Source organism: Parus major, linkage group LGE22, assembly GCF_001522545.3.
Source record: "Parus major isolate Abel linkage group LGE22, Parus_major1.1, whole genome shotgun sequence".
NCBI lineage: Eukaryota > Metazoa > Chordata > Aves > Passeriformes > Paridae > Parus > Parus major.
The window spans coordinates 159,379-173,810 of NC_031798.1; the positions used below are offsets into that span (position 1 = coordinate 159,379).

At 48.1% G+C, this 14,432-nt stretch overlaps 2 protein-coding genes across 6 annotated transcripts in view; both read left to right on the forward strand.

The window, feature by feature from the left end:
- Positions 1-5,857, forward strand: part of LARP4 (La ribonucleoprotein 4) — a 21,011-nt gene extending 15,154 nt beyond the window's left edge. For all 3 annotated transcript variants that reach the window (XM_033520221.1, XM_033520222.1, XM_015652040.3), the window contains exons 15-16: positions 534-690; positions 801-5,857. In XM_033520221.1, the coding sequence (XP_033376112.1) occupies positions 534-690; positions 801-1,139 (496 nt within the window). In that variant the 3' untranslated portion in view covers positions 1,140-5,857. The remainder of the gene's footprint in view (positions 1-533; positions 691-800) is intronic.
- Positions 5,858-7,096: 1,239 nt separating this feature from the next.
- Positions 7,097-14,432, forward strand: part of DIP2B (disco interacting protein 2 homolog B) — a 57,049-nt gene continuing 49,713 nt past the window's right edge. For all 3 annotated transcript variants that reach the window (XM_015652029.3, XM_015652028.3, XM_015652030.3), the window contains exon 1: positions 7,097-7,220. In XM_015652029.3, the coding sequence (XP_015507515.1) occupies positions 7,139-7,220 (82 nt within the window). In that variant the 5' untranslated portion in view covers positions 7,097-7,138. The remainder of the gene's footprint in view (positions 7,221-14,432) is intronic.

The following is a 14,432-nucleotide window of genomic DNA, read 5'->3' on the forward strand; positions in this document are numbered from 1 at the left end:
AGGGAGCAGAGGTGGGAGCTGCCCTTGGGATGAAGCTGCAGCCCCCAATGAGTCTCCCCTCAGTCTCTTCTGCAGCTGAACAGACCCAGAGCCCTCAGCCACTCCTCCAGAGCCTGCCCCATCCCCTTGTCCCTGCTTTGGTCCCTCTCCAGCAGCTTTAGATGTTTATTTTTCATATTGTGGTGCCCCAAACTGCCCCCAGGACTGGAGGTGAGGCCACCCCAGTGCAGAAGAGTGGGGCAATCCCCTCCTCCACCTCTCTGGCAGTGCTGGACCTGATGTCCCCAGGGCCTGGTGACCCTTTGGGCTGCTGATTGATTTCCATGTTCCAGCAAAGTCTGTCACCAGTGTCCAGCAGTAATGTTGGGTGGTTGGTGTCTTCTCCAGAGGCCACCAGATGGAAAGAGCATCTCATGTTCTGTGCAGGGAATGGCTGTGCTCCTCTGTTCTGCACTTTTAATATAAAGAAAGGAAATAATCTGTGAAGCATGAGTGTTGGTAGGTTTTAATTTGATTTATTGTTGGTTTATCAGCACGGTTCAGCCAGAGAGCAAACCAGAAGAAGTGTCTGCTCCGAAGGACGCGGCCAGCCCGGCTCCTCCGCTGGCATCCGTCTGTCCCAAGCCACCGAGGACAAACACCTCCTCTCCTTCTGCTCAAACAGCTGCAGCTCCTGCTCTGTCCACACAGGTAAGGCCCAGAGCAGGGCACGGGAGTGACACAGGAGCTTCCCTCCGCCTGCTGCCAGGCTGGGAGGTGGCTGTGGCGCCTCAACCTCGCTCTTCTCCTTGCTCCCAAAGGAGCCGCGCAAGCTCAGCTACGCCGAGGTTTGCCAGAAGCCTCCAAAGGAGCCACCGGCAGTCCCCGTGCAGCCTCTGCGGGAGCACCGCACCAACATCGTTCCCCCTGCCAGAAACGACGAGAACGGCGCGACGGAGAAGGCTCCGGAGAAGGCTCCCCAGGAGAGGCCCGAGGGTCGAATGAAGGATTGCTCCGGGTTCCGCGGCAGCGGAGCTCCCAGGGGAGCTGCTGCCAAAATCAGGGAACAGAGGCGCCAGTTTGGACGCAGATCCTCGCCTCAGGGAGCGCCGCGCCGCGCCGGCAAGGAGCAGTACGTGCCACCCCGCTCACCAAAGTAACGCTGGGCCAGCCAATGATTCTCTGTTTCACTCGAGCTCTGCACTGAGGAGCAGCAGAGAGACCGAGGAGGGAAGGATTCGGGAAGGGGAATTCTGAACTGGAGCGTGGGCTTGTGTGGAGAAGTTGTGGAGGGTCCCAAAATTCATCTCTGAAAGTGATTTCACAAATGCTGGAGGATTCCAATCACTATAAATATAGAGATTATAATTTTTGTATTTTTGTTTTTAATTTGCAGAGGGTTTCCTGCTTGAAATCAGCTTTGGGATTGTGAAAGTAGCGTTTTGACAAAGTGAAAGAATACGAGTTGACAAATTAACCTGTCCCTCGGTGCAGGAGGAAAAGGATAAGAGAATATTATTTTTGGAAAATGAGCATTTCTGTAAAATTAGAACTTTTTTTAACCTATTTAACGTTTGGCTTGTGGGCTGGTGTGTCTGCCATGGATGGCCTGGCTTTGCAGAGGCCTCTGCAGCAGCGTGAGCGCAGCGAGCGCAGCCAGAACTGTTGTCATCATTTAGTCACTGATGATGAAAACTGAATGTACTACTGTAGTAACCCATGTGTTTCCAGCTTGAAGTAGAGTCTCTTGACCTTACTAATATTTCATTCAGCAAGCTTTTTAAGGTGTAGGTTTTGCAGGATACTGGATTGTAGATGAGAGTGCGTGGACAGCAGAAATCGTCTGGTGGACGCGGTGGAAGGAGGCAAAGGGAGCACGTGAGAATCTTTATTGTGCCCTTTGTCCTCGCCTCCTTTCGAGGGCAACTCCTTAGGTTTGGGGTTTTGTTTGTTTGCTTTTTCCCTCTCTTGTTACTTTCTCTAATTTCTTCATGACAGACTTTAGTGCATTTTTCTTGGTGTGTTTTCCTGAGGCAGCCCCAGGGTGGGTGCAGGAGGGGCAGGTGACTGCACAGCACCTGCTGTTACCTGCACAGGTGGAGAGCCTGGAATTCCAGCTGCAGCTGTGGAATTCTGCCTTGCAGGTGGGGAGCTCTGGGCACTCCCTGTCATCTCTTGATGACAAACCAGAGCTGTGGCTGGGTTTTCTCTGTGCTGACTCTGGAATGGGCTGTTGGCTGCTGTATTGCCAGAAATCAGGGTTTAGACTCCTGGGAACTCGTTGTTTACAGCTGATGTCATAGCAACTGACTCCTTTTGAACTGTTTAAAGTGGAACTAAAGATGCAGAGTTGAAGAAATCCCCCTTCTGTTCCGAGAAGCTGCTGGAGCAGTGGCTCCTTGCCAGCTGTGTGCTGACTGAATTTGCAACACTATTGTGCAGTAAGTGGTTAAGTTTCAGGGTGATTAATGGAAATAGGAACATTCAGCGCATTAATCTGCCAAAATCAGCATACCAGGGTTCAAAGTTCTGTATAAAGTGTTAGGGAAAAGTAGCTTCCAGCAGCAGTAAGAATCACATCTTTATTTTTTCCTCTTTTTTTTTTTTAATTTTTTTTTTTTTTTTAGTGAATAGCAAGTGTACAAATTTAAAGTTGTAAGTTGTGAACACTGGAAAACTCAATTGTGATATATTCCGTAACCATCTTAGTAATATATGCTCGTGTTGCCATAGAATGAATGTAAGTGGCAGTTAAAATAACTGTGAAATTTTTCATCTTCTGATTTCTTAGCCAGATAACCCTTGGCGACTTGGGCCTCGGTAGGAATTCTCTATCAACTGCTTGGAGAACACTCATATCTATTTTTATAAATATATATATAAAGCCAGAGTTGTCATTTCTCTAACTTATTATTCAGCTTGGCAATTGCTTTGAGTTGATTCATAACACAATATGATGTATTTATGCAGTTAACTGTTCATTTCTACGCATGTTCTAAAGAGAGAGAGAATCATAGAACGGGCTGAGTTGGAAGGGACCCATCAGGATCATGGATTCCAACTCCTGGCCCTGCAGACACCCCAATAATCCCACCCTGTGCCTAAGAGCATTGTCTAAATTCTTCTGGAATCAGACAGGCTTGGAGCTGTGAAAAAGGATCTTTTCCTGATATCTCCCACCTCAACCTGCCCCAGCTCAGCTTCCTGCCATTTCCTCGGCTCCTGAAGTATGTACACATATATATTTATATATAAAAATATATAGATATTTATATATATAAATATATAGATAGATAGATATATAGACCCCAAAATCACTATTCACTTTGAGACTACCTGTACTGGGTTTGGGAGGTTTTTTCTTTTGTTTTGTTTTTAATTTAGTGAAGAAAAAAAATACCTTTGATCACATCCACAGTTTAGGGATTCTTACAGACCCTTCTCTGTTTATTTTGATAATGTTACTCTTGTTGGAATGATAAGGAAGTTTAAACATTTAGTAGTGTCCAAAGTCCTGAAATGCAACCAATGCCGAGTTTAATTCATTTTAAAGGCTCTAAAGAATTCCTGCAGCCAGACTGGAGCAGGAAAGGCTGTAGGATGGCTCATGGGTGTTCAGGACGTGTTCTGGGACGTTGAGGAAGCTTTGGGGTGCTGACAGTTTGAAGGAGGGATTGGGAGAGAAGGGGCTGGTGCAGATTTTGCTCAGAATTCCCTGATCCAGTGGCAGTGACTTGTGCTGAGAGGACCTTAAGGGTGAAATGGAATTTTGTCATGGATGTGGGGAAACCCAGCCAGCTGTGGCTCCATCTTCCTCGCAGGGTGATGGGGAAGGGCTGCTCTGAGCTCTGGGCTGCTCCCACAGCAGCTCCTGGCTCTGGGGCAGGGGTGAATTCAGGCTGGAACTCTCAGCTTCTCCCAGCAGATCCAAACTTCTCTCAGCTTAGGTCACTTGGAATGATTTGTTTCACACCTGAGTGCGAGGATTTCACCTGAGCATTTCCCTTCCACCATTTCCAGCTGTGCTTTGGGCTTGGTTTGGTTTTTTCCTTTCTATTCTTTTCTGTGCAGGGGGAAATTCCCAGCTGGAGGCTTTAGTGGGGTGGGTGGGAGTTCTCCTCAGCACTGCGACCTGGCTTTGCCTTTTCCTCCCCGTGCTGGGCTGGGGAAGCATCCTGTGTCTGTCCCCACCAGTTTACCTGCTGGGCAGACTGGGTAAACTGGGGCAGAGGGGTGGTTTGGGGGCAGAGCCGCTGCTGGGGCAGCTCCTGCACTGATGGCAGCGAGGTTTCTGTGTCAGCAGCGCTGTCCCTGTCCCTGTCCCCAGCCCCAGTGACCACAGCTCCCCTCTGGGTTAACACGGGCTGCAAATCCTCCTGCTGCGCTGACAGCGGAATGCAGGAGCTGCAAATCAAAGAGAACTTTCAGCTTTAGCAACTGTGACTTGTTTTCAGAGTTGTTGACTTCCATTAGGGACAGAAATACATTTCCCAGCTGGGTTCTTTTCCAAATTGGGTGGAAAAGATTGGGGCACGCTCTCGGTGCTTCTGCTGGGGAGTGAGAAGAGGAAATTCTTTGCATGTGATAGTAAAATTAAAAGTGCAAAAAAGTTTTGTTTCTTTTGATTTCTAACATTAAGTTAGTTTTATAGTATCTTACATTCCTGCTCTTGTTGTTTTGTTTTTGTTTTGTTTTGTTTTTTTAATTAGCCTGGCACAGTATGATGGTGCAGTTTTAGCTGTAGAAAAAAAAAAGAAAATTAAAAAAAAAAAGTAACCCACTATTAACCAGAAGAGAAAGGTGATACTGTGGCAGATCAGTAGCAAATAAGTGACTTAATCAATGCTTTACTGTAGTTAAATAGCTATGGCCTTACTACTTTGTCAATATCAGCTTAATTGTCTTGAAACTGTCTGCGATTTTTACTGTTCCCAGGTGAGTTTACCTGGGCTGAGATATCTGGTATGTACAGATGATATTTTAAATTTGTAAAATGCACCATTGTATTACAGACGATGCAACAGAAATGCACTTCGGGGGGAAATGGCTTCTGATGAGTTTTTTTGTAAATCCTTGATTACTACAGATATGCAATAGAGTTTTTTGTTTCTAATTTTGATATTTCCTTCTGAAACGTAAGATTGTTGCCATTAATCTGAATGATTTATCATGCTCTTCTTTGCGTGTATATATTCCATATAGTCTGAGCTTCCTTTAGGATGGTACATAATTTTGGGTTGTTGTAGTATTTTAGTTGGCTCTTCAGTGCCTTTAGCACAGGCACTTCAAGAGGTTCATTGAGTCTGTTTTTAATGTACAGTTGGGAGGACTTGAAATGGAGTTAAAGCAACTTATTTCTGAGGAAAAAAAAAAAAATCCATCTGCAAACTAACCTGTAACAACTTTAAAATTTTATATTTAAGAACCAGATGTTTATTTTTATGGAACTTCAGTTATGGATACAGTTTCCAAAAAAAAAAAAAAATGCAACTTCAAATGTAAACAGACTGTGCATAAATGGGTTTTGTTCTAATTTTTATAGAATACAAAATATTCAGATAATATATTGAGCTCGAGTTACTACAGACATCTTGTTCCTCCCGGATGAATCCAGCTTCCCCTTGGCATTGACGATCTCTCTTCAAAGTGGTAGGAAAAGGAGAAAAAAGCGACTTATCTGGCTTTTAGACTGTCTGTTCTGGTTTATTCCTGTTGTCAAAATGTCCAAAACAAAATTTGTGTAAAGTAGGTTCATGCTTTAAGTGTTCAAATGATAATACATGTATTTGTATTTGTTTTTGACATTGCCAAGGTGCTATGGGAAATTGAAATAACAGTTAGAAAAATAAAGCTGATTTAAAAGAGAAAAAAAAACACCAAAAAAAAAAAAAAAAAAAAAAAAAAAAAAAAAAAAGGAAAAAAAAAAGAAAAAAACCTTAAACCACAACTCCCTGAGCTCTTCTTTTGTGTCTTGGAGGTTGGGATGTTTTTAGTGCAGTGGGTGGTGGTGGGAGAAGGGGGATGAGGGTTGGGCTCAGGGATTTGTGACACAATTCCAGAAGGGCTGGATCCCACTGGATCCCGATCCCTGCTCCAGCAGGGTCAGCCCAGGGGTTGTGTCCAGAGGGGTCTGGAACGTGCCAGGGCCGGAGAGCTCGGCAAAGTCCTGATGTTCGGCTGGAGCTTCCCGGGGCCGGGTTCCTCCCGGTTCCTCCCGGTTCCTCCCGGTTCCTCCGGGTTCCTCCCGGTTCCTCCGGGTTCCTCCCGGTTCCTCCCGGAGCGGGGATTTGGAGCCTTGGGCTGGTCCCGTCTCCGCTGTCGCCTCTCAAGAGCGATCGAGCCCGGCTCCCTCAGCCTTTCCCCGTCAGGGCTGTTCCCGTTCCCCCGGGCTCACCGCGGCCGGGGCCGCTCCGGGAGCCGCGGGCCCTTCTCCCCGAGCGGGGCCCGGGATGGGAACCGGGGGAGGAACGGAGCCGGGAACGGGAGCAGAACCGGGACTGGTGATGGGGACCGGGAGCAGAACCGGGACTGGGGATGGGAACCGGGAGCAGAACCGGGACTGGGGATGGGAACCGGGGACAGAACCGGGACTGGGAATGGGAACCGGGGACAGAACCGGGACTGGGAATGGGAACCGGGGACAGAACCGGGACTGGGGATGGGGCCTGGGAACGGAACGGGAGCCGGGACCAGGACGGGGACGGGGCCTGGCAGCAGAACCAGGACCGAGAGCGAGCCAAGGCACGGGAGCGGAACCAGGACTTAGGATCGGGTCCATGGCCCGGGATCAGGAGCAAAACCGGGCTCAGGAACAGAACCGGGCTCGGGATTAGAACCGGGCTCAGGAACAGAACCGGGCTCAGGAACAGAACCGGGATCAGGATTAGGACCGGAATCAGGATTAGAGCCGGGCTCGGGAACAGAACCGGGCTCGGGATTAGAGCCGGGATCAGGATTAGAGCCGGGCTCGGGCCGGCTGCAGCGCGGGGCGGGGCCGCGCGGGGGCGCTGCGGGGCCCGGGGCGCGCGCGCCGCGCGGTCACGTGCCGGCGGCGGCGCCGGGCTCAGCCATGGCGGAGGCTGCGGCCGCTCCCGCTCCCCCCGCGCCCCGCGGCCGCTGAGCCCCGGCCGCACCCGCGCCCCGACCCCCGCCCGCCGCCATGGCAGAGCCCGCGGCCGTGTCCTCCCTGCCCCGCGAGGTCCGCGAGCAGCTGGCCGAGCTGGAGCTGGAGCTCTCGGAAGGTGAGTGAGCAGCGCCGGGAGCCCGGCCCGGCCCTGCCCGCGGGGCGCCGCGGAGCCTCCGTGAGGGGGGCCGGGGTGCGAGAGGGGCCCGGGAGCGGCGGCGGTGCCATGAACGAGGCTCCGGGGACTGGCTGAGAGCACCGGCGGAGGAAGGAAGGGCCCGGCCCGGGCTGGGGCTGCGTCTGGGGCTCTGGGAGCATCGTCTGTGCGGGGGAACCCCGCGGAGAAACCCCCGGAGGGGCCTTCACCTGCCGGGGCTGAGGGACCCGAGCCCCCTCATCCCTCAGAGGGAATTTTCTTCCCTTGAGGCCGATTTTCCGTAGCTCCCGAGCCGAGGAAGCGGAGTGGGAGTGAGAAACCCCCGGGACAGCCAGTTCTGGGGCGGGGGAGTCGCAGGAACTTTGGGCACAATAATGAAGGCAACCCCGCTGTTATTCCCACTTTCTCAATAAGTTCTCCTGCCATAATCGCTTCAGAGCATGCGCTTTTTTTGCTGCTTTTTTGTTGTTGTTGTTGTTTCCTTTTTTCGCATGGGTTCGTCTTTGTTCCCCAGCGTTTAAAATGCTGCTCTGGGTCCAGCTTTGTTGTGAATCTCCCTTGTGAAGCCGGAGGGCGAGGGATGAAGCTGAGGAGGAGGGGGAAGGTTGCAGAGCAGGTAGCTCAGATTTGCATAATTTTAATTTTCCTCCCTCCATCAGGCTACGGAACTTGATGCCAAAATCGGTGGCTTCTCAGGAGGGTTCCCTGCATGGCTGGAATAACCAGAGAATCAGAATATCCTGAGTTGCAAGGGACCCTACAAGGATAATCGATGTCGCTCTTAGCATTAAAAATCAAGAAAAATCAAGTTCCAGGCACGTCTTTCCTCGCTCTGTTTATCCCAGAGCCCACAGTGCATAAAAGAGACTTTTTGACTCTTTGGAGATGAGGAATTCACTCCCAGGGTTCAGCCCCCGCTGCCCACATTGGCACTCAAGGCTTTGCCAGCAGAAAAGGCCATGGCACTGCTTTCCTCACCCAGCTAAAGCCCTGATGTTGGCTGCTTTCATTAACTCTTTTCCAGATAAACTTTCTGCAGACACTTAACTAAAGTGATAAAACTTTATCTAGTGTTTGGTTTTGGGGACTCTGTGATAACGAAGAGTGAGGAATGGCGGTGTTGCTCAAAATGTAACATTAAATAGGTTTTTAAAAGAATTGTTAAGTGTGTTAAGCATTTGCTTGGATTTTCTGGAGTTTGTTGCTTGTGGCACCGAAAGCCCTTTATGATTTGACCCTGTGATAGATTGTACTGCAAACTTAAAAAGAAATGAACTCTGTTGCTGGACTGGCTGCTGTGACATCCCACTAATCTTTAACGAGCTGCTCCAATAGCTTCAGCTTTGGTGCTCCAGAGTGAAGTTTTGTGGGTTATGTAAGTAATTCTCTGAACATTAAATCCACTGCCCCTTTGTGGGTTTAATACTTGGATTTCTTAATATGCATATCAGGGATTTGTTTGTGCAAATCACTTTTTCTGTCAGAAAGCCCACGAGTACAGAGAATTTTGGGTGGCTGTGTCCCCAAACTCTTGGGAACATATTTCAGGGGATGTTGTTGCTGAGATAAGCGAGCTGTGGGAAGGGGGAGTGAGGTAATGTCATTGTGGAGTTCTTGAAAAATACGCCCTAGTTTGAGGCTTAAGCTGAGGGATTTTGAGGCCTGTGTGTGCATTGTTCAGCTGAATATAACCATGGGCTGTTGACAGTAAACAATATTGAATAGAAGCATTTTATTAAAAATGGCAGCAGGGCTCCATGTGCAACTGCTCAGTTGTTGCCCAGATAAGAACACTCGATCCTTTTTTTCCCACCCCCTTGTTGCAGCTTCGATTGTCTCTGGACTGTCGACTGTGTGAACATTTCTGTCAGGTTTTTTTGCATAGGAACACCTCGTTTTTGGGGGAGGAGAGGAGCTGCAGCTGCTGGGAGTATCCCAGGGTCCCTGACAGCAGGAGCTGGAGTGGCTCTGTCCCTGATGGACCTGGCTCCAGGGGCTGGGACCACAAACTCCTGTGTGCTGAGCCTTGCTGTGAGTTTCATCCAGGCATTTGCTACAACTGAGCACCACAGAGCAGAGAATTTATAACAAAACTGGGGGGAACAGAGGATTCAAACCTGATCTGACGTGGTGGTTGTGAAAGGTGCTGCGTCAGCAGGCAGGATGCAAAGTGGAGCAGGATTACTTTAATGTATGCTGGAAATAGAAATCAGAGTTTGCAGTGATGAGCCCTGAGAGTTTCTTAAGGAGCAATCTGTGCAGACGGAGCAACAGGACTAATTATACCTCTGGATTATTCCTTCCTGAGCCCTGTGGTCAGCGCAGAGGTAACAGTCACCCCGTCCCCCAGTACAGTGAAAATGTGTGAGCAAAGGGGTGGGATGTGTTTCAGGAAACATTAATTGTTTGTTAATCAACAAAAATTGCAGCTCACTCTGTGTCCTGGGCCTTGGCATTGGATTTGAGAGCAACTCATTCGTTTCTAGGCATGCATAAGAATTTCTTGTCTTTTATCAGTGTGAAGGGCATTAATTCCTGAAGCTAAACTCAGGGAGACCTTCCATTCCCTCCCAGAAGGGACCAGTGTTGATACCTCTGAGGAAGAACATTCAAGTAACAATAACATGTATCAGCTGAGAATTGGGTCATGGAGCTGTGGGAGATCTGGAACCTGCTCATTACTCGTGTTTTCCTTCTTTTCTCACTTTTGGGATATTTTTCTTTCTGGTGCTTTTCTTCATCTGTCAGTAACACCCACATTCTGCATCACTAATGATGGGAAGGGCTGTCTTTGTATTTACATCTGTTTCTGTTTGATGAGTGAAAGTGCCAGGGATATTCACTTTAAAGAAGACTTTTCCCCCAGTTTTCACACATCTGTGAGTGTGGGAGCTGAGTCTCACCTCTGAGCTGGGCTGCAGCTCCGAGTGAAGGTGACTTTGGATCCACCACAAGATGCTGCTCCTTAGAAACGCTCTCAGCATGTGCTGAAGGGTGCAGAGAACAAGATAAACGTCTGAATTCATCCCATATTCGCTGGGAAATGTTAATATTAAAGCACTGTCATGCCTGATGTTTCTAGCTAGTGAAGAGGTGCCAGTGGAGAGAAAGCCAGCTGGAGATACCTGAACATCCAGGGAAAGGCAGGGGAGTTCCACCTCGTAGTAACCTGTGAGCAGCTCAAGCCTTGCTGGTCATTTCAGCCACTTCTGGGTTCTGTGACAGGGTTACCACATCCTCCCTCCTGCCCAGTGGGCAGAGAGAGCTGGTTTCTGTTTCTTTTCCTGGCTAAACACACATTTATTTGCTGTCTGCTTTGTTGTGAATGGCTGCATGCACCTGGCTTTGTTCCTTTTAAAGCTGATTGTCTCTCGCTGCAGAGTTGAGGCTCTGTGTGAGGATTTGTAGAAGCTGAGGAAGCAGAAGGATGGTGGCATGGATGGAAAAAGGAGTATCAGCAAAACAGTGGAAACTCAGGACTGCAGGCCAGCCAAATAGGATAGAACCTTACTGGAAGAAAACATGTTGACTCAAGCAAGTGGGTAGAGTCTTTATTTTGTTTGGCTTGAAAATTTCTTAGGGAATCAGGGTATTTCTGTGATCTTTTAAAAATGGTGTGTTTCAGGTTGCAATCTTTGATTGCCAGGCGCCTGTCAAAGTAGGTGAGGACCTTTTTTATAGATTAAGCAGCTGAAGCACAGAATTTAAATTACAGAGTCAAAGGAAGTAATTGTCTGAGCAGGGACTGGCTGTATGGATTGTGCTGAGTGAGCAGAAAGGTTTCACTTCAGTTTCTTCCCCCACTCAGAGAGGAACCGTGGGCAAAGCCCAGAAAAGGTTGAAGAAGAGCTTTATAAACATAAGCAAGTTGGATCTGATCAGCCTGTAGCTAACAGGACTTACAGGTGGTTTTTGTGCATTTATGCAGCATCTCTCCCACAAGTCTTGCATTAGGCAAAACCAGCACTGGGAAAGCTTTAATGTTGCTTCCTTAATTTACCTGCAGGACCGGCAGCAGATGGGTCCCAAATCTGCTGAGAAATCTGTGCAGGGCTTTGACTCAGAGTCTGTGTGCAGCTTTGAGAGCTCTGAAATACCTAAAACCCTCCTGGAGCTGCCACAGGGAGCTGGCTGTGCTCATCCAGGCATCATCCAGCCTCAACAAAGATCCCAGTAAAGATCCCTCATCTGCTTTCACTGTGGATTGAATTGTATTTTCTTTAGCTTCACAGCCCAGGAAAAAGAGATGTAAGTGTGGAGCACATGGATTCCTGTCTGTGTCACAGGAAAAGGAAATCCAGCTCCAGCCGTGACCAGGAGGAGCAAAGATCTATCACTGGTCCACGAGATGCTCACAGATTTCTGCTCTGCAGATGGTCAAAGCAGCATGATTTAAGTGATTAATGGTTTGGAGAGAGGGAGTTAAGCACAAATACTGGAAGAAATATTTTGGCTACTGTGAGTGGGAGTTGGGTTTACTGTTGGTACATGATTGAGGCGTGTAAACACGGGGAGGAGGAGGGAGGTTTTTGGAGCATCCAGACTGGAACAATAAAAAAATAACCAGCAAGGTTAAAGAATGTGCATATTTTTGTGCTGTCCCTTTTAAGCTTAGGAAATGAGGAGTGACTTTGGGGCTTTTTAAAGGCTGCAGCTCTGACCCTTTGCCTTGGGGAGAGGAGGAAATTAGAGGCTTTAACAGAGTCCTGCACCTCCTCCCTGGTTGCTTCTGTGAAGCTTTGCTGGAGTTAGAAGCTGTTTCCTCAGCTGGGTGGAGAGGACATGTGGTAGCAGTGGTTCCCAGTGTGGATTTTATGGCACTTCCAGGATGGGTGATATTTGCCATTTCAGCTGGGTGCTCAGGCTGGGAATGTTCACCAGACCTGCTGGCCTGGCACAGCTGCGCTGAAGCCGGAGTTTGCTGTGGTGTCCTAGATAACTGATCTCCAGTTTGCTATTTTAAATTCTGTAGCATGAAATATTGAGTAGGAAATGTGATGGGTGGCAGAGGAGCTGCACAGAGCTGCTGCTCTTCCCAACACGCTGCAATCCTTGGAGCTCCACAGGGGAGAGCACGTGGAGCACCCCCCGTGTTTCTGGTTCATCGCTGATGTTGTGGAAAAGGGTGATGGTTCCTTCCTGATTCCCTCTCTCTGATTAGTGTTTGTCATGAAATCTTCTGTTCACTGGATTTATCATGTTTATTCAGTGGCAAGTTTCAGGAGCCAGAGAGTGAACTCATGGTGAGCATTCCCGAGGGATGGGCAGAAGCTGGAGAGTTCCTGTTTGCATTTCTTTCAAATACAATGTGCAGATAATTTCTTAGGGTGGTTTTCTTTAAACCTCATGTCTCAGTTATAAAAAGCATTTCCTGAATCTCTGGGTGAGTTGCTCAGTTGCTTTTTTGGACATGGATTCATAGAGAGAGGAATTGAAGCATTTCTCTCTGTTGAGGCTGATTCAATCCAAAATTTTTTTGGAGAGCTTGTGAAATGAGGGCCGAGTCACCAGGCCAGGATGTCTCGTTGTATTAATTAGAGTGGAAGACTCTTAGATTTGCACCATGTGTGAGGAAACAGTGATTTATAGCTAACGGATGCTCTGCAGGCAGCAGCATTCCATCTGCTACACCAATATTCCCCTTGCATTTCATGAAAAGCCTTGGGAAAAGCCTCACACCTGTATTTCTCATCTTGAATCATGTCCTGGGTTGTTACTCTCGCCTGATATTTGGAGTAAAGTGCCTGTTTCCATCAGTTTGTGTTCTTTTCAAACTTCAAAGCCGAGAGTTTGTGAAACACCACTTGAAGTAAACATAGGCAGGACGTAAGTTTAAGTTACACTGAGTTTATACCAAAGATAGTAGTGTAATAGTAACATAACTTTCCTTGCTGTGAGCAATCACCTTCTTTTATTTAGTGTAACTTGAGCTGATAAAAAGAAAAAGGAAAGAACAAAAACGCTTTAAAAGTTTTAGCACTTCTCTGCCAACATAAACTCTTCCTAATTCTTGTTGACTTGAGAATTGCTGATGCAAACTAGGTCTTCCTGGCCTGTGAATTCCACAGGGATGGGAGCCCACAGAGCCTCCAGGGCATGCATTAATACATTTTATGGACCCAGGATTGCAGTTCGTGCCCGAGCGATCAGCGACGGAGCCTCTCGGAATTGTTCCCCAGCAGTCAGGCAACCTGCTTTCACCAGCTCCATGTCCCTAGGGAGCAAAAACAGCCAGGAGAATTGTATCCCTGCCTGATAAAATTAGGTCTTCTGTAATCTCCCTCGGAACAGCCGGATGGCTGGCTGCCTTGAAAAACATATGTTTTAATGCAGGAATAATGCATTCCATTTAGGATGGCTGTAGCCGTGGGAGCTGGGTGACCGAGTGCATGGAGCGCTCCCATTTTGCCTCTGGGATCAGGACTAATGTCAAACATCAGGTCTAAAGTGCAGTGCTGGAAAAGGATTGTTTGGGATGATTTTCCTGTCTTTTGCTCTTAGGAGGGATGTTGTTCCTGTGGCTTTGTCCTAAAGGAGTTGGACAAGCAAGTTTTGTTGGAGATAAAGCGTAAACTGCAAAGATGAGTCAGTGTTTGTATTCCTGGATTTTAGCTCACTGCATTGAGAAATTTCCTTGGGAATAGCAGCACTAATAGAGGTTTAGAATGAATTTCTCTGACAGCAGCACAGGTAACTTTTGGAGGAAGTTCTGCTTTATCCCTTTCCCTCCTGCACACATCACAACTCACACCCAATGCTGTGTGTGCAGGACAAGCCCAGGGAGATTTTGGAAAGAACAAGGTTTGGAACATACCAGCAAAGTAAGTTCTGATGGGAGCCTTGGTTAAATTGGGGAATGATGGAGCAGAAAAGGTCGAGGGCTGGAAGATTTGGTTTTGGCCCTGTCCCTGTGTGTGAGTCCAGAAAGGGCTGTCAGGTGAGGACGTGCTGGAAGGAGGTTTTGTGTTTCCTCTTGTCCCATCCACGCCTTTAATGCATCAGCTCTTCATTTCGGGTGCTAATTAACTTAGGAGGAGCCATTTGAGTTTGAATTTTTTGGAAATGCTGTGATTTGCTCCCTGAGAGCAGCAGCAGAGTGTGTCAGGGGTGGAGGACTGCTACACCTGCTTGCTTTACCTGGTGGTTGCACCTCTGTCATCAGCTTTCCCTCTA